This window comes from Siphateles boraxobius, unplaced genomic scaffold (genome assembly GCF_051911475.1).
Source record: "Siphateles boraxobius isolate OS27281-9 unplaced genomic scaffold, OSU_SipBor_1 22, whole genome shotgun sequence".
Lineage (NCBI taxonomy): Eukaryota > Metazoa > Chordata > Actinopteri > Cypriniformes > Leuciscidae > Siphateles > Siphateles boraxobius.
Genome location: NW_027508833.1, coordinates 5,115,995 through 5,139,826, shown reverse-complemented (window position 1 = coordinate 5,139,826; position 23,832 = coordinate 5,115,995). Strand labels below are relative to the sequence as shown.

General features: G+C 36.1%; 4 protein-coding genes across 7 annotated transcripts in view; 3 read left to right on the top strand and 1 right to left on the bottom strand.

The window, feature by feature from the left end:
• aldh6a1 (aldehyde dehydrogenase 6 family, member A1) overlaps positions 1-23,832 on the top strand; it is a 132,541-nt gene that overhangs the window by 85,646 nt on the left and 23,063 nt on the right. The window lies entirely within an intron of this gene.
• tmed8 (transmembrane p24 trafficking protein 8) lies at positions 1,539-8,442 on the top strand. Of its 2 annotated transcripts, none has more exons than XM_077238451.1 (6): positions 1,539-1,646; positions 2,054-2,162; positions 2,249-2,348; positions 2,442-2,520; positions 4,077-4,367; positions 6,989-8,442. In XM_077238451.1, exons 2-6 carry the CDS (start codon positions 2,056-2,058, stop codon positions 7,204-7,206), a joined length of 795 nt encoding a protein of 264 aa, XP_077094566.1. In that variant the 5' UTR covers positions 1,539-1,646; positions 2,054-2,055; the 3' UTR covers positions 7,207-8,442. The 2 variants fall into 2 exon arrangements, with proteins under 2 accessions (XP_077094566.1, XP_077094568.1); XM_077238453.1 differs by having other exon boundaries at positions 1,597-1,680.
• Positions 9,569-19,062, top strand: LOC143746564 (uncharacterized). Of its 2 annotated transcripts, none has more exons than XM_077238469.1 (13): positions 9,569-9,773; positions 10,580-10,756; positions 11,194-11,299; positions 12,884-13,006; positions 13,200-13,310; positions 13,419-13,599; positions 14,043-14,165; positions 14,521-14,708; positions 14,829-15,019; positions 16,626-16,717; positions 16,820-16,874; positions 17,067-17,164; positions 18,369-19,062. In XM_077238469.1, the coding sequence occupies exons 1-13, from the start codon at positions 9,712-9,714 to the stop codon at positions 18,593-18,595; spliced, it is 1,734 nt and encodes a 577-aa protein (XP_077094584.1). In that variant the 5' UTR covers positions 9,569-9,711; the 3' UTR covers positions 18,596-19,062. The 2 variants fall into 2 exon arrangements, with proteins under 2 accessions (XP_077094584.1, XP_077094583.1); XM_077238468.1 differs by having other exon boundaries at positions 9,570-9,773; positions 14,829-15,025.
• Positions 18,804-23,390, bottom strand: gstz1 (glutathione S-transferase zeta 1). 2 transcript variants are annotated; one of them, XM_077238477.1, is made up of 9 exons: positions 22,992-23,298; positions 22,859-22,910; positions 22,700-22,767; positions 22,209-22,289; positions 22,002-22,127; positions 21,281-21,356; positions 21,082-21,134; positions 20,676-20,725; positions 18,804-19,277 (listed from the first exon to the last, which is right to left on the bottom strand). In XM_077238477.1, the coding sequence occupies exons 1-9, from the start codon at positions 23,007-23,009 to the stop codon at positions 19,151-19,153; spliced, it is 651 nt and encodes a 216-aa protein (XP_077094592.1). In that variant the 5' UTR covers positions 23,010-23,298; the 3' UTR covers positions 18,804-19,150. The 2 variants fall into 2 exon arrangements, with proteins under 2 accessions (XP_077094592.1, XP_077094591.1); XM_077238476.1 differs by having other exon boundaries at positions 19,104-19,277; positions 23,251-23,390.

Below are 23,832 nucleotides of genomic sequence, written 5' to 3'. Positions count from 1 at the left end.
TCTCTAATCAGAGTGACGGATTCTCCCAACTCCTCTCGTCTTTTAAGTATATCGTGTACCCAAAAGCGACTGTTTTTCTTTTGATATTTTTTGTAACGTAAAGCAGCAGCAGGTCATCCATTTTCGCTATTTTGAAACCGCAGCGCGGGCGCGCGCGTGCTTAGAATAAAAAGACCGTTATTGGTTGTGGACACATGCCATATATAGTTATCTTTATCATTATCTTTATAGTTATCGTGCTTGGTGTGAACGGGCCTTTACCCTGATTCACTATGGGAAGCCTATTATAAGTGTTTATATTTTAGACCTGTCGATATGGTTTTCTCCGGCTACTTTGACGTGTGTACGGTGTGGTTAGTTGTCACAATGACAGAGAAAGTTTGACATTGAGCCGCTACGTTACATGTCGAACCTCCGGGGAATCATTAGTTTTAATCAAACGCCAAACAAAGGAGAGTCTGCTGGCAAAAAAAAAAAAAGGTTCTGACAGAGCTTCAATAAAACAAGAATCAACATTGGCTTCGCTTTTCAGAGATGGCAAGCAGAGAGGAATTTGAAATGTTGCAAAGCGACGCGGAGATGTGTTTTTATTACTCAACAGGTGAATAAGGTATTTTATTGAACAGATAAATTGGCATATATAGCTCTCTAACAGAGTTCATTGTAAAGCATCATATACTGTGACGGGTCATTTCTTTATGGTTGTTGTAGCGCTGTGCTTGAATTTATTTTCAAGTGTTTATAAATGGGTAAAGCTACAGTAATGTTTTCAGCTTGAGATCTTTTCCATGTAAACTGGTTATCATATCGAACAATATTCGAAATAGTCACGCAGGACAACAAAACTATTCTTCCTCAAAATGCATGCAGTCTTGTTTTTAACCACTAGAAGGCCAAAAGTTAGTGTTACAGTAAGAATAATAATACAAAAGGATGACAGATTAATATATTTTTTATAATGTCGTATAAGCATAGGTAATGTAGTACTGAACATCAGCTTGGCTGCTATGACGTGTGGCAGTACAGCTGAACCAGTCACGCTGGTATTCAGTGCTGCAGCACTCTCTGATATTGCTTTAACACAAAAAGTTATAAAAAAAGTAGTTAAGTTGTACTATTAAGTTAAACTAATAGTAAAATATGCAGACCAAAAACAATTTTGAATATTTTTCTACACCAATGAATATATATATATATATATATATGTGTGTGTGTGTGTGTGTGTGTGTGTGAATAAATATATACATAATTTATGCATAAATATATAAACTGTACTAGCCATATCTATATAATTTATAAATAGAAAGAACAGTATTTATTAAAAACAGAAATCATTTAAAACATTATAAATATATTTACTGTCACATTTAATCTATTTAATGCATCATTGCTTAATAAAAGTAAATCCTTCATTTCTTTTCAAATTTCCGAGCAAACATAGCTTTTTAGGTACTGTTTAGAGTAGTATTTTTTCATAGGACTTTTATTATATATTTGTCTGTGTCTGGCAGCCATCCAAAAAAGACTTGTCTCTTCCGGCTTCACACATAGTGCGTATTTACAAATTAACGGACTTCCTGGGCGTTAAACGTTATTTGTCAAGCAAGCAACACTGTTGCTTCTACAGCATCACAGGGTCGCCGGAGGTATGTGCATGAACATATATTATGACACAATACTGTACGTTTGGGTTTACCACATACGGTGGGTTTGGTTTGAATGCAAATGCGGTTTATGCTGCTTTTTTATCTTCTGCCGAGATTGATGATTTAATGGCGAATTACACTTTTGTTACGCGACGTGTCAACTGTTGCTGTGATTCGTATAAATGTCAGTTAATGACGATTACGCACAAAATGTAGTTCAACAGTCTTACTTATATTGACAGATGTTTATATGTATTGTTAAAAACCCAAATTTATTTGTTCTTGTGGATTTTGTTTTTTTAATGAAGTTCATTGAAAGACAGTTCGTCAGCTGAAAACTCTTACCTTTTTATTTGGTATTGTGATGAATATGATGATTTATGTATGTCATGTTTTTTGTGCTCTAGAGATGGAGAAACTAGAGACATCAGAGCTTCAGTCTAGACTCTCATCCCTGTCTGTTTCTTCTTTCCCTGGTATGACGTCAAAAAACTGTGAAACAAACCCTTTAAACAGGTGTGTGCATGTTTATATGAGTTTAAAAAAAATATTTTAGGGTTTAAGGGTATTTAAACCTCATCCTTCCCACTATCATTTTGAAGACTTCAAAGCACAGACCTTTCCCCGACAGTAATCCAACCGGACAACCAAAGCAAAATGGACGATAACAGCAATAACAAAGAATCTCCAGAGTCTACTGAGGTATATTGCATTCAAGCTGTCAGGTGTATAAATAAGTGAGCTTTAGTGCTGTTCTTGTGTGTATGATTGTGTGTATTGTGCTGTTGTCAATAGGAGCCCAGCGCATCTCTCGGGAAGGCAGATGCGGGTGACACACAGGAGAGCAGTACTTCACACTCCGGGGAGAAAAAAGGTTAGCACATCCCCTATTAGAGAGGTGAAGCTAAGCACAGGAAAACTTCTCATTATGTTTCATCATTGCCCCTCGGAGAATGAAGCTGTCAGAAAAAAAAAATTGTTTTTAGTGTGCTATTTATAACTATGCCACACATGTAATTTTTAAAGTCACCATGCAATCAAAATTGACTCTTCTTTTTTTTTCTTTTTTTTAAATGAAATATTGCAGTTTTTATCATAAATTATTTATTCGTGCACATCATTATTGTTTAAAGAGGCCATATTATGCCCTTTTACAAAGTCTTGATTTTGTTTTTGGGGTCTACTAGAATAGGTTTTAATGCGTGAATGTTCTAAAAACACATTATGTTTCACATATTTTACATTGTCCGACAGTAACGCTCTGTTGAGTTCCTGTCTCTATGAAGCTCCTCCTTCTTAAAAGCGCAATGTGCTCTGATTGGTCAGCTGAGGCAGTGTGTTGTGATTGGTCAACCGCTTCCAGCGTGTTTCGGAAATATCACACCTCTTACCATGGGCGATATGGCAAAAACAAAAATCTAGATTTTTTTTCAAAACTATTGACCAATTTACGATTTCGATTATGTTTTTTTTTAATGTTTAACTAATCAACTACAATATGATTCAAGTAAAATTCTCTTTATTAATCATCTGGTTTAAAAAGTTCTATTCCATTCTAAAAACATGGCGCTTCTTTGCCATTCTACTGCCTGCATCTCATTTCTTTTTCAACGCAGAAACTTCTATATATCACATGCTTTAATAAGCAAGTGCGCATTTTCTTCCAATTCACCATAGGGCAGGCGATCATGTGACTATACTTTGTGCTGTATGGTATGATTTTTAAAAAAAATACCATGCAGTGTACAGTATATAGGCCAGGTCTTGTAGTATGCAGTACAGAAGTTGTTTTATATAGCACATAAGTTTAGACTCTGATTGCATAAACCATGTTGAAAGCTGCTTTAAAAGATATTGATATATAATAAACAGATTACTCAATTATTTTTTTTGTTAATATGCCAGGTGTACATATTTACAATTAGCTGAAGTTAAGTTAACTCAAAAGTGTCTGCCAAATGCATAAATTATTATTATTATTATTATTATACATTTGGCAGGAGAAGGCTTTATTCAAATCGACTCACATCGCATTCAAGTTATTCATTTAATTAGTTAAAGCGTTCCCTGGGAACCAAACCCATAACGTTGTTGCCAGGTGAACAAATGTGCAGTCGTGCAGCAACATTATTGTGCAATAATGCAATGAAATTATTTTGATTAATGTATACATTTAAATAATTCAAATGCAAAGAAAATCTAAATTTTCAATAATATATACAGTACATATCATTTTGTTTATTTCTTTAAAAAGTATCCAGGTAATGAGAATGGGGTAAATGTGCTTAATTGTACTAGTCACAATATAAAAAAAGACTTTTTTGGTTACTTCTGATTTTGAGCTGATTTGAATACATGCACTACTGTGCAAATATTCTCAAGGTGTTAAATGAAAGAATATTCATTGATCGGTCACTTCTCTCTTTGCAGCTCTTCCTCCGATGTCACCGGCCTCCACGTGGACCTCTGTGGCAGTGAAGGAGCTGAAGTCTAAGCTGCGTCAAGAGAAGGACAGCGTGGTGACGGTATATCGTGGAGACATTATGACCGTCCACGTCCCCATTGTTCCTGAGGCCAAGCGAGTGTGCTGGGAGTTTGCCACAGATGGCTATGACATTGGTTTTGGGGTTTACTTCGACTGGTCACCAGTCACTAGCCGAGCCATTACTGTCCACATTAGCGAATCCAGTGACGATGAGGATGAAGATGACGAGCTGGAAGGTGAGGGAGTACTTCCTGTCTTGTTTCAGTCCTGTATTTGAGTAATACGGTTACGTTATTAACTCACACCCGTAAATTTTCTGGACTCACAACCTCATTCTCTGAAAACCTGTGCTGTGTGAAAAGAACCGGACTGGAAAACTAGTGAAGTTGTGTAAACAGTGCAGCGTTTCCGTGTTTTACGCCAGAATGCCGGCTCATTATTGGCCGACGCTGTTCACATGAGCATCACGATGCATGTGTGTGATGCTGACGCAGGAGTCCGGCAATAGTAGGGTTGGGTACCGAAACGCGGTGCCAATAGGGAACCGGTTCCGACGTAAACGGTAGTAACCAGACCGAATAAGAATGAAAATTTCGGTTTGGAGCACAGTCTGTTCTGTCTCGCATGCGCACTCTTGCTTGCTCGCTCTAGATTCCGGGAGATTTTAACTAATTTGCGGGCATCAGGGAGCCGTTATCAATATGCGGGAGACTCCCGGAACGTCTGCTGATCGCGAGGGAATTAATGAAGATGCCGAAGACAAAACGCTCCAAGTTTTGACTGCATTTCACGTGTAAAATTACGGGTGAGAACGCCCTCTGGGTGTGCCGATTGTCTGAAGCCCATAAAGAATCACGCCAATCCATTGGCTGATGGCGCGGGTGCCGCCTCATATCATATTAGCGCGCGCATCATCTGCTCTTCAGATTTCTCTGCCGAAAAAGGAAGCTTGTCGGCACCGCGAGGAGCTTTGCAGCGAACGCAGCGTCTCGTTCCCTATTCAGAGAACATAGGTTACACCAGTAACCAGAGACGTTCTCTTTCATAGGTTCACTCAACGCAGCGTAGCTAAGACGCAGTGGGAACGAAATGCCAATTTAGGAATTTGTTTTGGTACTGAGGCTTCCAGTGGACAAATACAACAAGAAACATAATACTACAAATTCTAAGAATAAAAAATAAAAATATAAATGCATGAGAATAAAAGTATCACAGTTGGGTTTAGTCAGAATAGACATTTTCAGATTTACAGATTATGAACATATATTACATTATTACCATATGTTACTTTTATTTATATTGTTTAAGATTTAAGTTAATATTGTGTCCAGTTTGGCCCTGTAAATATGAAGGGTATTATTTTTTGACAAAGTGTGTGCAGTTTCGTGTTCTTAAGTACCGTTTCAAGAACCGTTTAAGCACCGGAACCGTTTAAAAAATACCGAGTAGGTACTGGTATCAGATAAAACCCAACCGATACCCAACCCTAGGCAATAGTGAGGCAGCGTTTGGACGAAGAACCCACAAGCGCTGCACTGTTTACACTACGTCAACGGTGTAGGAGAATGACATGGAAGAGAAGAGATTGTTGAATAAAGTCGTTATTTTCGATAAGTCGTTATTTTTTTCCAAACAAAAATTCTTCTCGTCGCTTCATTACATTAAGGTTGAACCACTGTAGTCACGTGGACTTAATGACAAAGTTTTGATTATTGGGTGCACTAATCCTTTAAAGGTGCATTGTGTAGTATTTAGGAGGATTTGTAGACCGAAATGCAATATAATATGCATAACTCAAGAATGAGCCATTTCTATCTACATACACTGCGGGTCCCCTTACATTGAAATAGTCATTTTGTGCCGACATGTTTCTACAGTGGCCCTAAACGGACAAACTACTACAGAGCGAGTTTCGTCACTGTTGTTCTTCGTGCAAAGAAGATCGCTAAAGTCAGCGAATAAAACACTGACACAATGATGAACAATTAAGAATAATATTCGCAATAACATAGTTTTACTGAATAATAAAGTAAACATAATTTCTTAATTTATTTTTGTAAAGAAACCTCATTGTTTAACTGGCTACTCTCTGCTGTGTCAGACGATGACATCACTTCCTGTCGGCCACCGGTGCAATTCACAACCTCAACACTAGATGCCGCTAAAAATCACACGCTGCACCTTTAAGCAAGCTCCCCCCACTTTTCATCTCATTATTTGAAATTATTATTACTATTATATGAGAAAAAATATATAGGCATACATTCATAATTTATATACACTATCGTTCAAAAGTTTGGGGTCAGTAAGTGTAAGGAAATTGTTTCATTTGGCAAGGATTCATTACATTTATAAATTATTACATTATTACAATTTTTTTTTTAAATGCTGTTCGAATACTGAAAAAAATTATCACAGTTTTCACAAAAATATAAGGCAGCATTTTTTCAACATTGATTATAATAAGAAATGTTCTTTGAGTATCAAATCAGCATATTAGAATGATTTCTGAAGGAACATGTGACACTGAAGACTGAAGTAATGATGCTGAAAATTCAGCATTGCATCACAGGAATAAATTACATTTTAAAATATGTTCAAATAGAAAATGGTTATTTTAAATTGTAATAATATTTCAAAATATTACCATTTTTTCTGTATTTTTACTCAAACAAATGCAGCCTCCGTGAGCATAAGAGACTTTACAAAAGATTTATTTTACAAAACTGTGCAAGGCTTAAAATAAGTATGTGTATATATATATATATATATATATATATATATATATATATATATAGAAAATAAGTGCATATAAGGAAAACCCCAGTGACATATGGACAATTGTTTTGTCAAACAGGCCCTGTGGTTCCAGGAGATGTTGAGAAGGGCTCTAAATCAGTTAACAACTCGAACTTGGGAGAGATCCTGCCTGTGTACCGTCAGGACAGTCATCTGGCAGTGCAGGGCGGCAGCCACGAGTTTCCAGGAGACGGCACATACCAGCTGAAGTTTGACAACTCGTACTCGCTGTGGCGGAATAAGACTCTGTACTACAGAGTGTACTACAGTGCCTGAGGAATCAAGTGCTTATTTTTAAAAAAAATCATCGTATGTATTCAATTACTGTATAATTCTTGCTATTGTTGATTTGTGCTTTTTGTTTTATCCAAGCCCTATCATAGATCAAAAATTTGCTTTAAATATATATATATATATATATATGGCTTTAAAATGTTACGTGCAAGATGATATATTTCATATAAAAGGTCCATATATGTTTTATAATTGTATTGTCTGACACCACAACAGAACTGTGGCATCACATATCAGGGACTACAGAGTAACTAATCAGGGGAAGTATATGGGTGGTGAACTGGGTCGAATGCTTTTCAAACAATTCTACACAATTCAAAGGCAAACAAAGACCGTGAGAAAGTCAAAGAAGGTTACGTGGCAGAAGTCACTGTTGATTCAGGTAATGATATACGCGTTTTTCTTTGTTTTTTTTGCTGTTTTATGTCTAATATAATATTACATAGACCTGCATTGAGCAGCATCACACACTTTCACACACTATTTCTTACATACTGCTAATACTGAGTTTGTTTTCTCAGCCTCCAAGACACTGGAAGCCACAGCTAGTTAAGATGTATTTGAAACCTCATATTCATATGTTTTATTGCTGTTGCTCACTCTACTAAGATGGCAATCACATCAGTCACCAAATGGTTAAAGCCTGCTTGTTTGCAACTTTAAGCCATTTCCTGCCACAAAAGCTAATTTGTTTCATAACTGATCCAATATTTACACGTTCCAGGCTCTCATCTGGCGTGATTAAAGGTTGTTTGGTCTCTGAGGTCTGTATAGACAATGCAGATGGCCTGTTGTTGAAGACGTTTTATTTACATGTATGCCTCTTTTCCAAGGTGTTTAGAAAACTACTTCGAGTATATAGGTTTCATGATTCAGATGAGCTTTCTTGCTTATATCACGTGCAATATGTCACGATAAGCGCTGCCAGCATAGCGTTTAGTTTCCTTGACGACTTCTTGATTATGAGTACCAAATCACGCTGCAAACATTTCTTAGTGTACCTTAAATTATTTGCATGTCTTAAGAGACTGTTGCATTGTGCTGCTGAGGTAGGCTACTTTATTCTGCCAATTTGCTTTTCTGCTCGTCTACCTTTTAGTATGTTATGTATATGATATATCTTTGTCATCCTTTTCTTGTTTTTCGTTCGTTGTTTCATTTGCTGTGTGTTGTTCTCAATAAACTTTGAGGTGAATTCAGTTTGCTGCCTGTTACATATCCAGACTCATTGCTCCTTCCTGGTCTTCTAATAATACACTGCACTTCCTTGTGAGAGTAGCCATAAAAAGTGCTTTTTCAGCATTAAAATTGTATGTTCTAGAACGACCACATGCACAATTTCCCCTTAAACGAGGTTAATGTACTGAGTCATATCACAATTAGAACGAAGTGCCATTCTTTCTTATTTAGATAGAGGGCGCTGTTAGACTGAAATTGTTTATATTTTTGAATATTTATTTAAAAATAGCATGTTTGATTATGATTTAATATAATTATACATCAGCTATTAATATTATAACTAATTGCTCTTTTTATAAATAAAGAACTTGGACAATTATAAACAAATTAATTAAAAATGTTGCCTTGGCTACTAACTGAAATAAGTGTAAGTACTACAATTACTAAAACTCAAATAAAATGTTAAGCTACAAAGAAATATTTTTTAAAAAAAATGGCTAAAACACTAGAAAAGAGCATGTATAAAATATTTTTGGTGTAATAACTTTGTAATTGGTATTTATATATATTTTATTATTAACAAATAAATTATTTCAGGATTACATTTTGTGAAAATTGGGTCCATGAATCATCATCCTTTCATTTTACTGAGTTTTTGTATCAATAGGTTCTGTATTTAATTGTCAACCTTTTTATTATTTGTTGTTATTCATAATTATTAATTTATTTAGTCTATCATTTTGTAGTATACTATCTATTACAAAATGTACTTTTTGAATAAATAGGCCTAGGTCCCGTGTTTATTTCTTCTAAAACGTTTTTCTTTTTCATTTTGTCAATCAGGATTGTTCATTTTTTATTTACTTTCACAAAATGTATTAGGCCTACTGGCTTTTTTATAGGATATTAATTATGTCTCCTGTTTATTTTTTTCTAAACTTTTGATTTAGTATTTATTTTGCTATTTTAATGTGTGTGTGTGTGTGTGTGTGTGTGTGTGTGTGTGTGTGTGTGTGTGTGTGTGTGTGTGTGTGTGTGTGTGTGTGTATCTAGAGCTTTGAGTCTGAGAAAGGCACATTACAAAGAAAATGTATTAGTATTATTATATATATTCGAAAGCACACGGAGCCGTCTCTGCTCTCGCGGTATTTGATGTCACACACCGATCGGTCACACCTGTGGCGCGTGTGGCACAGGAGGTGATAAATACAGCTGAGGTTGTGATTGACAGGCTGCTGCAGTGACTGAGTGTCGACAGGCCTCACACCGAGAGCACTGGAGGAGTTTGACCGAATCTGAATCAACAGAATGGGCAAAGTTCACTTTTATGCCGTCTGGTCCTTACGTGAAGCACCTCGTCAGTTTATACGGTGGGCGCTTTTATTTGATCCACTATATGACCTAATATTAATGTTGTGCAGCAGGTTGCAATTAAACAAACATGAAGGGGTTTAGGTTCTCACAATTTTACAGCAATGACTATTTCTCAGGGTAGAAATCTTTTTATTACAAAAAAAGGAATTAAGGAAATCGTTAACCAAAAAAAAAAAAGAAAATTCTGTCAATTTAGTCATTCTCACGCTGTTCCAAACCTGTGATTTCTTTTTTCTGCTGAACACAAAATATAATTAGAAGAATATAGGTATCCAAGCACTTGATCAGGCCCCATTTACTTCCCATGTTATCGTTTTTCTGTAGCCTGCTATGTAAGTCAATGGGGCTCATCAACTGTTCCCAACATTCTTCAAAATAATATATTTTATGTTCAGCAGAAGAAAGGAGGGAAGCAACATCAAAAGTCCCTGTCACTCGCTCACATGATCACATCAATTGCAAACCACAACCATCCAACATTTCAGTCAGTTCCCCATGGACAAAATCAAGTCCCATCCATTCGAATATAGTAGGCCAAACCGTAGGGACAAAAAAAGACGATCACAACTTCGGTGTTATGACGACTTTATATAGTTGAGACGTCTTTGAATGAATGCCAGTGTAGTTTAAATGGACATGTTTGTTTAGGACTTTGTAATAAAATGTCATTATTTAGAGATGGTTTTTTAAACCTAATATAAACATTGCTAGAGTAACAAAACATTTATACAGTAGTTAGTGGATCTAGCCCTTGTGACACCTTCCTGTATGAAAACCTTTTTCTTTAATTTACCCCATTTAGGAATATCAACCGTACGGTGTACCAGGTTCAGATGCCGTTACCTTTACCGAAGCAGCTGATAGTATTTGGTTTAGGGGAATGGTCATCCTTCACCAGTGACACTGAGATCTCTGTTGAGGTTCTGCTGGGTCCAGAGGTCAAATCACAGGTCATCGGGACTCTTTCACCTCACTCCAGGCAAGTACAGAGAACATTCTCATTATAGTAGTGCCCTGCGGTAAATCAGTCGGTCTAAATCCTCCCGATGTTATTGTTAAAACTATTAAAAATTGTTTTCAGTAAATGAAATGGAGGTGAAATAAAATATAAAAAATCAGTTAAACTTATGGCACTAAAAAAAAGTGGCAATTTGGCCATGGAATCTAAGTGAAATGGTTCTAAAATGACTAAAACTGAAAAAAAAAGAAGAGTTATAGCTACATAGAACATATAAACAACAACAAAAATAATGCAATTGACAAAAGCACGTATTTTTTCTAAAACTGCAAATGAAAGCTTTTATTTTAAAATGAACTCAATAAGTTAGGCAATGAAAAGAACACGCCGAGTGCTCTGCTACTGGGACACTGACAGTTAACGGTCTACGTTTTGTCTGGGGAACTGTATCTGTGAAGGTGTCTGATCTGGCAAGGAGTTTGGACTCCTGAACTCCTCACTGAAGCCACACAGAGAGGCAGGAGAGGAGTTTATGCCAAAGTCTTGCTCAGCATCACTGGACAGGTATATAACCTCTTCTCTCACTGATGCAGATTGCCTTGTTTTTTGCCCTTCTCATCCATCCTGTTATTAACCATGTATTATAAACAATATGTCGAGATCATGATCAAATTTAAGTCGATAACTGATGATGAGCTCTGGACATTTTTATTCAATATGGATTAATCTAACAGCCAATCACAGAGCAGAAATAAAACTGACAGTCAGTGCATGTCGCTTTCGTCTGATACACAAACCCACCCACGTGACGCTCATTTTCTGCATCTCAAAACATGAGGACATGAACTTCATCTCCAGAGCATCTTCATCTCACAAGTTTTCACAGTTGCTTTTGAGATAAACTACCGTCAAAATACACACTGAAACTAAACCGAAAAAATCTTCTCGACAAACCGTCAAAATAGAAGATTCAACGATTCAATTTCGATTCAACATGTTGAATCGGCAGGTGTGGTGAAGTGTTGGGTCCCACTGAAGTTTTGGGTCCCAGCTTAGGACCCAAGCAATCCGATTGTTTCAAAGCACGTTTTATGGGTAATCGCTTTAGTGCCTGGTTACAAATCAGACAAAATCACTTTATTATAGAAGACGTTTGAACTACGTTATAACGAGTCCTTAATGTCTTTTAACTTATGTTTCATTTACTAGTATATAACCGAAGCTATAGATTGTGAATTTAAACATTTCTCGATCTTAGTGTTTTTTTAGTTAGCTTACATAGTAGCATAGCATGCAGCTATTTGATGAGCGTGCTAGCTGAGCTTATACTGCCTTAACGTATTCACAGTAATTTGTAATGAAATTATAATTGTCATTATTTTATCGGAATAATCAGCGCAATATGTGGTACAAATTTTGTTATTAAAAAAACCATGTAGATATCGCGAGAAAAGATTTAGATCAGGCATACTAATGGGGTCCTAAGCTGGGACCAATCACTTCAGTGGGACCCAAAACTTCACCACACCTGAAAAAAAGCCGACGGTGCGGAACACGGAGAGAACTTAGTCGGCCGACGCACAAAAACTGCCCGCCGGTCGGCTTGGTGTGTCCCGGGCTTTAAAAGCATGATTACATTAAGATTATATACATTTATATAAAATCGTAAAACACAGAATCCCCCCAAAAATTAAATGGATTTGAAGTTTTGCTGATTATACTTCCTATTATTTTGTTTGCCGTCTCCGGTAACTCTGAAATGTCACTTCATCATTGTGTATCAGACATTGACACCTTGTGGAATAAAGGTGAATTGCACTTATTCAGTCAAAGATTCAATTATAGTTGTGCAGAAAAAAATATACTTGCATTGTTACACACCTCGGGTCGTTAGCGATCCTATACTATTTTTACAAAAAAATTAATGGGGAAAAGTGGCTTTCTTTTATAATTTTTTCTTATATTGTTTATAATGAATTGATTGAGGAATACTAAGAAGGTTGATAACTTTAAAAAATGAATGAGGAGGAGGGTGGTGAATGACGTCCGGGGCCACTTAAGACCCAAGGTATGCATTTTAGGGTTAAAGGTAAACGAATATTGTGATAAATATCGATATTGTATGATATATTTGGCCATATCGCCCAGCCCTATTTGAAGGTGAGATCCAGTTTTGCCAGCAGCACTCCACGAGCGAGGAGGACACGTCTAGCGCTGAACCACTCCTCCAATCCCTCCAGCACACTTCTCAGCAGCGGAGAGAGTCATGATGTGAGTCATGCTTCACTGAAGACTTAAGAGAAATGATCCATTCATTGTTCTTCAGTGGATTACAAGGTCATTTCTAACTGAACCAGTCATCAGATTTCAGAATATTTAGACATAAGGTTTAGAAAAACACCTTGAGACATGACTTGTGATGAAGCCAATACACAAAAGAATGACTTCTTGCGTTTCTATGAAGATCACCCAGAGATCACCTCCCGAGGGAAGCGTCAGCTGTGCAGAGCTGGGCAAAAGCAAAATAGAGACACAGGATAACACACTACTCAATGTTCAGGGTGTGTGGCCAATGGTAAGGAAGGAGTCATCCACAAACTAGTTCTTCAGCAAGTAGATCTTCTCCAGGCAGTGAGAGAGTCTCAAATGTTTAAACTTTCTGTGTCTTTGTGTGGTTTTGAAGGATAAAACTCCAAGACGCTCCATTATAGGAATAAAGGGGAATGTTTGGAGTTCTGAAGAACCGGAAAGCCCTCGGGATCCAAACCGAGTTTCAAGCCCGAAGAAACGCAAACTGTGTAAAATGTCTGCAATAGATTTAGAGGACGAGACGACCGTCAAACGTGTGAAGAGTTGCACGGCTGGTAAAGGCTCATTCCTCTGCTCAAATGAAATATCACTCATTTATTTACACACTTGGAATTTTTACATTGTGATAGTTTCAGAATTTCTTATTGATATAACTATTGAAATGATGGCATAGTTTATATTTTCATTACATAAACTATAAATCTTTTGTATGACGAGAACCCAAATGTGTGTATTTTGAAATATTATAATATGTTGACATTTTGAAAAGAAAATTACATGTTTAACTGGCATTTTGTATGTTTAACTGTCAATAATTACTGGTGTTTGCCAAGGTAAGATATTGCCCATAAAAAGTACAATAAAAACACTAGTCTTCTAGTCTTTTGATTTTATTTTATTTTTCAATTCCCATGTAATTGGTAGAAAGTGACCATGAGAATGGCCTCAGCTGCTAACATGCCGTTAAAATCTCAAAAGTGTTTTATTTCTTTCTTAGACTGTCCGTCAAAGCGCTGGAACCAGGCAATGTGTTTGAGTGATCCTGAAACGGCTATTCTGATTGGTGGAGAGGCTGATGACCCGCCAAATTGTGAAGACTGTATATGGAAACTGGAGATTGGTACGTTAAACAATAAATCGATCGATGTACCAGTTATTAATTTGTTGTTTTTTTACAAATGTTTATTACTATTATGTAAGCATTATTATTATATAGAATTATTAACTTATTTCTAAATTAACTAAGTTTCTTACCACAAAGGGAAGAATTTCAAAATGTTCCTTTACGTATAGTTTGTATTTGGTTTAGATTAATTGGAGAATATATATATTTTTTAAATATAATTTGTATAAATCCTCTAAATATTATTGTATACAATTATTAATTTAATATTTATTTATTTAATAAATGAAATTGTTTCATACTAATAACGGCAATGTACCTTTAACATACCTTTAATGGTAATAATTCTCAGACAATGATTTCTGGTTCCCCATGGACGTTGCATCATCTGAGGTCCGTCCACCAAGCTCACGAGGTCACTCTGCAACCTTTGATCCTGAGTCTAAAGTCATCTATGTGTACGGTGGTCTGAGTGATGGCCAGCGGTACAGTGATGTTTATGTACTGGACACTATAACATGGAAGTGGAATCTTGTTTCTGTGAGTATTGGATCATTTATTTCAGTACTTAATAGACAATTCATTTAGGGATTGTGTATGTTTATTGTAACATGATCATTCGGTTTCTGCAAACTGCGTGTCACTTTTGGGTTCGGATAGGCGAAGGGAAATATCCCGTCATTGGCATACCACAGTGGCACAGTCTATAAGAAGGAGTTGTATGTATTTGGAGGGCTGCAGCCCAGCCGATGTCCTGAAGGCAAGGAGTGCAGTAACGCATTATACATCTTCAACCCAGAACATGGTCTGTGGTATCAACCGATTGTGGAGGGTGACCGTCCTCTGCCCAGGTTTGGGTAAGTAGTTAACTTTCTCTTTTTCTTTCTTCCTCTTGCATCTTCCTAATCTTCATAAAAGTAGTCCATACAACATTCTGTGACTTGGGAACCTATGAAAGCTTGTTTCCGTCATGGAATAAAACATAAAAAAGGATTAAAACATTTTGAATTATCTCACAATTTTGAGTTTCTTGTAACAGCGAGTTTGTATCCTACAATTCATACGTCACAATCAGAATTGCAAGGTATAAACTTGCAATTACAAGTTATTAAGTCTGAATAGTGAGAAATAAATGAAGAACAATTGTTAGATAAAGAATTTATTTCACCCTATTTTGACTTTATACCTCAAAAATTGACTTTTTTTCTTGCAATTGTAAGTAGTCCCAATAACCTTTTTTTTCATTCTGTGGTGGAACCAAGCTTCCATGGGAACTGGATTAGTCTGATTTATCCTACTTTTTCCACATATAGTATGCTCACATAAAGCGATATACTAGTTTATATAGCAGCAAAATACATCACTAGGCAATAATGTAGTTTATATTTTGCAGCGATATAAACAAGCTGTTTGCTATAGACCTCAGTCAGGTTAGATGCCATATTGAATTAGAAGGGATAGTTAAATTGTCATACTTTACTCGCCCTCAAGTTGTTCCAAACCTGTATGAGTTTCTTTCTTCTGTTGAAAACAAAATATATTTTGAAGAATGTTGGAAACCAGACAGTTGATGGTAGCCATTGACTTCCATAGTAGGAAAAAATCGTCAACTGTCTGGTTTCCAACATTCTTCAAAATATGTTTTGTTTTCAACAGAAGAAAGAAACTCATACAGGTTTGGAACAACTTGAGGGCGAGTAAATGATGACAGCCTTTTTAGACAGGGTTTTTAGCCTAAGATTTGAGTCCATTTAGTAGGGATGCACCGATACCACTTTTTAAGGGTCGAGTACGAGTACCGATATTTTTTTCCTGGTACTCGCCGATACCGATACCGATGCCTGTTGTACTGGGGGGTTTTCTCGTTTTATGTTGCAATTTTCTAAGAACAACACAATGAGACTAATGAACAAATCAGCATCTTTATTTTCAACAACTTAAATAAACTTAAAAAATAAATCATTCTTATTGTGCTTATCACAAATTTTCAAAGCCCAAATTTCACATTGTCCAATAACCTCCAAAGGGCAAAACCAAGGACATAATGAATGTAATTTTTACCTGCCTGTCACAAAGTTGTCAAAGTTCTAAAGAAATCACAGACAACAAGACAATCAAATTTGTCATAAAGTGCCAAAGAAATCACAGAACAAATGTTTAACATAACACTGAGTAACAATGTAATCACAGCCGAAAGTGTAAAGTGAAATATTAGAGTGTACTATTAAATCTAGCAACACTATAACTGCAGGAAGAGTGCTCATAAGAATTAAGAAATATAAGCTAAGGATATACGTGAGGTATGGGTCTTTGGTATCGGGGTATTTTTACGAGTACGAGTACAAGTACATGAGCTTGGTATCGGGCCCGATACCGATACTGGTATCGGTATCGGTGCATCCCTACCATTTATTTGAATTATAATTTGTCCAAATTGTTTGTTGATGTTTATATCAGGCACTCCAACACGTTGCTGTCCAACAAGATGATCATTTTTGGTGGGAGAAAAACCGCAACCTACCTCAATGATCTTCACATCCTGGATCTTGGTAATGACCCGGAGCACATGGGTGTCTTCTGGTATTCATTATCTGCTGTTGTTCATATTATCCCAGTCTCGAATACTAAGTCTTTTCTTTCTTGTGGAAAAGGCTTCATGGAATACACTGCTGTAAAGTACGAAAACATGCCACCTTTGGCCCGTGGGTAAGACTTTAAATTATGAATGCTCTTCAGACCATCACAACTTATTTTTAAAGAACTTTAGAATACATTGATGATGAAGAATTTCTAAATAGTTCAAAAATTTAAAAGAAATTTACGTTAACCGAGTAGGCTTGTGTGGTGTGCATGTGTATTGAAGTGAAGACTTTTTTTCTACTTGATTCAACTGGGCAGGTTTCACGCTGCTCTACCCGTGTCTGACAACAGGGTCCTGATCAGCGGAGGCTGCAGTGCTATAGGAGCCCTACAGGACCTCCATCTCTTTAACATAGGTCTGTCTTTCCCTAATTGACTACATGAAGTACTATACATATACTATACAAAAAAAAGTCACTGTTTGGATCACTGTTGACTCTTCAGTCAAGATCTTGTATTGACAATGCAAGAGTCCAGCACTCTGTAAAGTCTCCTCCAGCACATCCCAAAGACTTTCAATGAATTTAAGGTCTGGACTCAGAGGAGCCAATTCATGTGTGAAAATGATTCTTCACGCTCCTCACAAACCATTCTTTCACAATTTGAGCCTGATGAATCTTGACATTGTCATCCTGGAATATGACCATGATGCCTCTTCACACATGATTGTTTAAGAAATGAAAAGCGACACACTCCATCAGTTAGGGTTAGAAGAACTGTTGCCAAACATATAACATGCTAGAAACGTAATCACTGCAATACTGATCCAATCATAGACTTAATATTTGCACATTTAAATCCAAACAGCGACTTTTTTTCGTCTGGGAAGTGTATATCTAATTAAAGTTTAAATACCTTAAAGTACCAACCAACTTGTGAATTGGTTTTAACCCTTTTTTTTTAAAGGTAAAGGGGTAACAAAACCCTGCATTGTTTTGTTTGTACTTCGTGACTGTGCGGATGAATATGTTTTTTCTACCGCTCTTAAAGCATTCACTACTAGGCTTAAGAGATATAAGCAATTTAGATGGAGAGCATCTCAAGCTGACTAGCTGAAGACGATACTGTAGCTTTTACCCATTAATAAACAATACTTCCTTGAAAATAAGTTCCAGCACAGAGCTACTACAACCATAATGAAATGCCCCCTCACATTACATAATGCTTCACAATCAACTCTGTTAGAGAGCTACAGTACATATTTAGTACATATACAGAACATATTTCTGTTCAATAATTTCAAATCCCTCAGTTCTCGCCATCTCTGAAAAGCCAAGCCAATGGTGATTCTTCTTTTATTACGAGTTCTGTCACGTTCTCTTTTTGTCAGCAGACTTAAAGTACTACTGATGCCCAGATGGAGAAATATATAAATATTTTCAAAGAGGTATTGTCCAGATCTCCGCCGGACCTCTTGTAATTTGAATTGAATACCCCTGATATAGATGGTCTCAAAGCTAACAGACATGGGCCAAATGGCCCAAATCATTGATTGGTTCTTTACAAGGCTTTACCGTTATTAGTCTGAAAGGTTTGATCTAAAAGGATGCGTGTTTGCAGATACCAGCTCGTGGACATCAGTGGTGTCTCCATTGCTTTGCTCTAAGCCTCGCGCAGGCCACAGTCTGCTAAGCCTGGCTTTACCTTCAGACCTGAGGGATGCAAGCGATCGGCGTCATGGCAACAGCCTCTCTCTCCAGTGTAACATCCTAGTGTTTGGAGGGTCCGACTGTTCAGGAACATTTTATAATGACACCATTAAATGCACGGTTGAACTCCGTGTTTAGGATCAGGGACTACAGGAATTTTTTTTTCTTCTAAGAAACGAATGTAGGGTTTTACAGGAACGTAATGTAAAAAAGTTAAATATAAGAAGCACTTTTATCGTTTTTTTTTTTTTTAAACGTTGCATTGTTGCAGTTTTAGCGTGAACAGCTGTTTTACAGCTACTGTTTTTATAATCTCCTTCAAAGAAAGCAAAGGCTTCACTCTCACTTACATGTGTAGTTCAGATTTGTATTTAGTACATTCAGAGACTCTGTGTTTTTGTGCAATAAATGTTTTCTCTTATTTTGCACGTATTTTACACGTTTTCATGTTTGTATTTTTGTCCAGTTTGACGTTGTACTCACACGTTTTCCTTTAAGTCATTGGCATGTACAGCTCATCTCTTGTTCATGCATGTCTGATAGTTACTAAAAGCAAATCCAGACTTTTCACCAAAGCAATAAATGCAGTACTTTGCGAAAAAAGACTCTGAACTGTCTTAACTTCTATAATGAAGAGTCTCACAACTGTTTATCAAAGCGATTCATTGATTTCATTATGGATCATTTAGAAAGTTATGCCTGCAAATCATCAGGTGCATCAGGCTGATGTGATGGATGACTGGCTTTGAAAGCATCGATCTCAATTAAGGTCTGGTTTAATCTTCTGATAGTAGGGAACTGGGACATATCCACCTTGAACCTAAAGGATGGTAGAATTTACATTAGTGTTTGTTTAGAAAAACTCTGAAGTGCAACAGTGTCCGCCCACTTTTTTTTAGTGGCATTGGTCCAGGAAGTATTTTTTTTCCATTAATTTCTCCCATAGGGATTTTTTTTTTAAAATCTTCGATAAAGCGCTATAGCCATGATCCAAGTCCGTCAGCTACGAGTTGAATAAGAACCATTATACACTTTGATTTGAAGCAACAAAATAAATTTAAAATCGATAAAATGATAATAAGACGGGCACAAGATAGTTTTAACCGCTTTAGTGAGGTAATGAACTACAATCCCATGGAGCATTGTGAACAGCATAATCGAATTAAAAGCGATGGAGAAATATAAAACTTCTCAGTTATAAATTAGGCGAGGGAGGCAGTGCCTCAAATAATTGGATTTAGAAAATAAAATCTACAAATAAAACCATGCATATATTACAATATGTCGTCAATGGAAAGTAATTAAAAGGCAAGTAAACAACTGCAAAAAATAGCAGTGATATCACGTCAAAATCAAACTTGAAATGGATTAAAAACATGATTACTGTGGGGTTTTCTTAGTGATCAATCAGCTGGGTGAAACTGAAGGTCGTCTGTGAGCAGTGTTTACTGAGCTGGATGACCGATGAAAATAAGCTGATTTAAGAACAGCTGAACATCAGTTCAGAAATAAAATGTTTAAATTGTTGCCTTTAGTTATTTTTTTAGATGTAATAATGCTTAAACACTAACTTGAGATTTTTACTTGGTTTTAATAAATAGAACATTAATAACATTGTCAATGTAAAAATACAAAACAGAATTATATTTGGTCTCTTTTGAATGTAATGTTTAACCAGTATTCAATGTAACTGGGACATGAATTTGTTTGATTTATAAAAAATGTAAGTTTGCCACATCCTTTCAGAATGCCACTACATATATATACACACAATATATTTTACTTTTATTGCAAAATATGTATATATATATATTCAAATATTTGTTTATTTCTAAATATAAGTATTTTGGGAGTATAGGAAGACTGTTTTAAAGAGGTTACGTCATTCTTTTGCAGTGCTTCATGGGAAAGAGATCTTTTAGTACATTTTGCTTGTTTCAACTGTCTGATTGGAGGAATGTTCTGTACAGCATCATGGTTAATGTAGTTTTTCACCACGAATTCTGCTGTTGAACATGATTATCTTAAAACAAATTTGAAATAATGCAGGCTAACAGCTTCAGCAGAAGCAAATAGTAGCTCACAGTAGGGCTGTCTTTAAAGGTTTATAATTTATCATTAAAAATCATTTTCCCTATGGAGAAACTGAATGGGGTTTTTACTTCCGGAACCCGACCGCTTCACTCTATAATGTTAGCTTTAAAGAGACATGTTTTACCTTTCAGCGTTGTAGACTTGAGGCACAAGACAAATATCTGCCATGGATATCTAGAGGACGAACAGTGTAATAACGCCATTATATCAACGCACATTAAAGTTGAATTTATAATTATCATACATCACTGTTTAAAAGTGTTGGGGCTGTAAGATTTAAAAAATAAATAATAATACTTTGATTCAGCTAGGATAAATTATATTTAAACATATTAAAACAGGTATTTTAAATTATATTAATATGTCACAATATTATGGGGTTTACAGTATTTTTAATCAAATAAATGCAGGCTTGGTGAGCATAAGAGACTTCTTACAAAAACTTAAAAAATCTTACCAACCCCAAAGATTTGAATATATAATATACTGATATAGATTTATTTTGATTACATTTGGTAAAGTATTATTACCTCATCACCCACACAGTATTTTCCTGCTGTCTGCCTCAGGATAGGCTCCAGAGCTTCAAATAACACACACAATAACATTCCATTATACAATTAAAGCAATTAGTTAGCATGTTAGGACAGCAATTGGATCAAAGATAAAAAAAAAAACCTGACAGCAAAATGTCACTGCATTTAAAAGTCCTTCATGAAAAAAACTCACCCTCGAATCCTCGGTTGATGAAATGTTGAGCCCACTGTACCTTCTCTGCTCCAATTTTCTGAATCACATACAGATTCTGAAATATAGCATCATTAAAAAAATAATGGGTCACCGAGGTTTTTAATGTAATGTTTGACTGACATTCTCTAAATAAAGCACTGATGCAAAAATGTGATTGGACATGATTTTTACCTCACAGATGATAAAATGAGCGGAAACCTTTTGTTAAAGGAGCGACCTGGTAGTGATGGAAATATTATAGGGATTTGTGGTTGGGCTCTCTTTATTTTTATTTTTTTTTTTTACATATGTGCACCTTTAAAGTCACTGAAATCAAAATGGACCATTCGTATTTTTCTATGGAATATTGCAGTATTTATAATGAATGATTTATCCATCCACACCATTATTCTTTTTTAAATTCATGTACCCTCATAATCTTTCATCAAAATAACTTCCCCTCCCTCTTGCAGCATCTCTTCTGTTCTCTGATGACACGTTTACTGACGTGAGGGCGGGATCAACCTGTCACTCACATGACATCACAGCAATAACAAACCACAACCATCCAATCAATTTCCCATGAACAAAATCAAGCCCCGCCCTACATTTTTTCTTTTTCAGAAAGCCATTTCACTCAGATATACATCACAATAGAGAAGAAAAACGTCCATTTCATGCCGACTTTAAAAATGATGCCATGTCTCACACTCTCACACACCTGGAGGGGCTGGATCCCTGATGCGATGATGTCACAAATGATGCGGACGTGAGCTCGCTGCTTTGGGTCTGCAGGCAGGAGGCGGGGCTGTGGCCGAGTTTCCTCAATGTACTGGATAATGGCCAACTGTGTTAAATAACAAATCAATGTTAACATAAAATGATATCATTTCTGTGTGCTACAAAGCAGGAGAATCCATGTTCGTACCGACTGAGACAAGGTGATGCCATCGATGGTGACTGCAGGAACTTGCTGCATTGGATTTATTGCCTTAAACTGATCAGTGAGCTTGTGAAGAAGATTACTCCGTTAATAAGAGAATTGAGTTAGTGCCAACATGGAGGTTATAGATCAGAGGCTTTCAATCTTTTGGAGGCCAAGGACCACTACATATGATCATCCTCGTGAGGGACCCCCATCCTAAAATTGTATCTAATTTCCAACATTTACTTATTTATTTAAAACACATCTAATCTAAATTCATCTGATTTGTATTATTTAATTTAATTCAATTTTAATTTCTTCATTTGAATATATTTATTTAATTTGTTTAATCTTTATTTTTAAATTTTATCTCTAAAATTCTCCACGGACCACCTAGCACTCACTTGCGGTCCCCGGACCCCCGTTTGAAAGCCCCTGTATAGATAACGCTAGATAAATATTAACAATCCAGAGCAGAGATGTCTGCAGTTTACCTGTTGCCCACCATCCTTGATGAGATTTACTGGTTTTTGCTCATATTCAATGCCTTTCAATGCAAACGCTATGAATATTAAAACACACATTAGAGTAACATTTGAAATATGCAGAAATTGATTCAAGTAATAGAATTAACTGATGTCTTCAAGACTCACCTATCCGGACTCTCCAAGAGCAAGAACTCCTATAGTATCCATAAAGAACAGGCTAGAACATTAAAAACACAGCAGTCAAATAATGCATTATAAACAATAACTTAATTTAAGATAAGCAACAACATATTTAAACCTTCATTTGTGTCTCCATGGTATATCAGTTCTGCAACTACTGAAACTATACGAGAAAAAAACTACTACTACTTGGTCAACCAATGAGATACAGCACCAAAAATCCTCCTCCTGGCTGAGTTTTTTTTTTTTTTGTGTGTGTGTGACTTAGCAACAACTTCAAAGGACTTCGGAAGACATCTGGTAATGTGTGTGCGTTTAGATGTCTATCATCTCCCATCTGCAATGTTCATCCAACCATACGGGATTTGTGCGTTTACCTTGATTACACGTGCAGCCGATGCACTCATATTAGATTGTTGGTTCCTGAAAACAAAGGACTTTGTTTGAGAATCATTTATTGATGCTGGGTGGGTTCACAAATAGTCCTTCTAATGAACCGATTCTTTTTGAGGATTCAGTCTAAACGATTCGTGAACCCTTAGGATGATTTTTATTTTTTATTTTTCTGTTAACGATTTTTGGAATCATTCCTAATAAATATACCATCTTTACCATGGTAAAAAATACCATTATTATTTCTTATATTGGAAGTCATATTCTTATTTGTGTTAGCAATATTTTTTAACAAAAGTGTTTGAACAATAACAAACAAACATGTAATAAGATCTAACACAATCCAAACTTTTTTCCACCAAAAAATTAACTTAAAAATACCGCGCTGCATGACTCAAGTAAATCGTTTTTAAATATTAACCGTTCGAACGAGCCGAATCCTAAAACGATTCAGACTCCTCGATGCACTTTGTAGTTCAAATCAATGCATTTATTTGATTTTGCCCTCACAATAGAAAATACTACTAGGAGCAAAGTGACGTGGAGTAAATAAAATGACGATTAAA

Bases quoted from the DNA above. Each gene is read 5' to 3' on its own strand.
- tmed8 (XM_077238451.1), top strand. From the start codon at position 2,056: ATGGAGAAACTAGAGACATCAGAGCTTCAGTCTAGACTCTCATCCCTG. The intron at 2,349-2,441 runs GTATATTGCATT...TGTTGTCAATAG, and splicing joins AATCTCCAGAGTCTACTGAG to GAGCCCAGCGCATCTCTCGG. The intron at 2,521-4,076 runs GTTAGCACATCC...CTCTCTTTGCAG, and splicing joins ACACTCCGGGGAGAAAAAAG to CTCTTCCTCCGATGTCACCG.
- LOC143746564 (XM_077238468.1), top strand. From the start codon at position 9,712: ATGGGCAAAGTTCACTTTTATGCCGTCTGGTCCTTACGTGAAGCACCT. The intron at 13,007-13,199 runs GTGAGTCATGCT...GTTTCTATGAAG, and splicing joins GCAGCGGAGAGAGTCATGAT to ATCACCCAGAGATCACCTCC. The intron at 14,166-14,520 runs GTACGTTAAACA...AATAATTCTCAG, and splicing joins TATATGGAAACTGGAGATTG to ACAATGATTTCTGGTTCCCC.
- gstz1 (XM_077238476.1), bottom strand. From the start codon at position 23,280: ATGAGTGCATCGGCTGCACGTGTAATCAAG. The intron at 22,128-22,208 runs GTACGAACATGG...TATTTAACACAG, and splicing joins GCATCACCTTGTCTCAGTCG to TTGGCCATTATCCAGTACAT. The intron at 21,135-21,280 runs GTGAGTTTTTTT...TGTTATTTGAAG, and splicing joins CATCAACCGAGGATTCGAGG to CTCTGGAGCCTATCCTGAGG.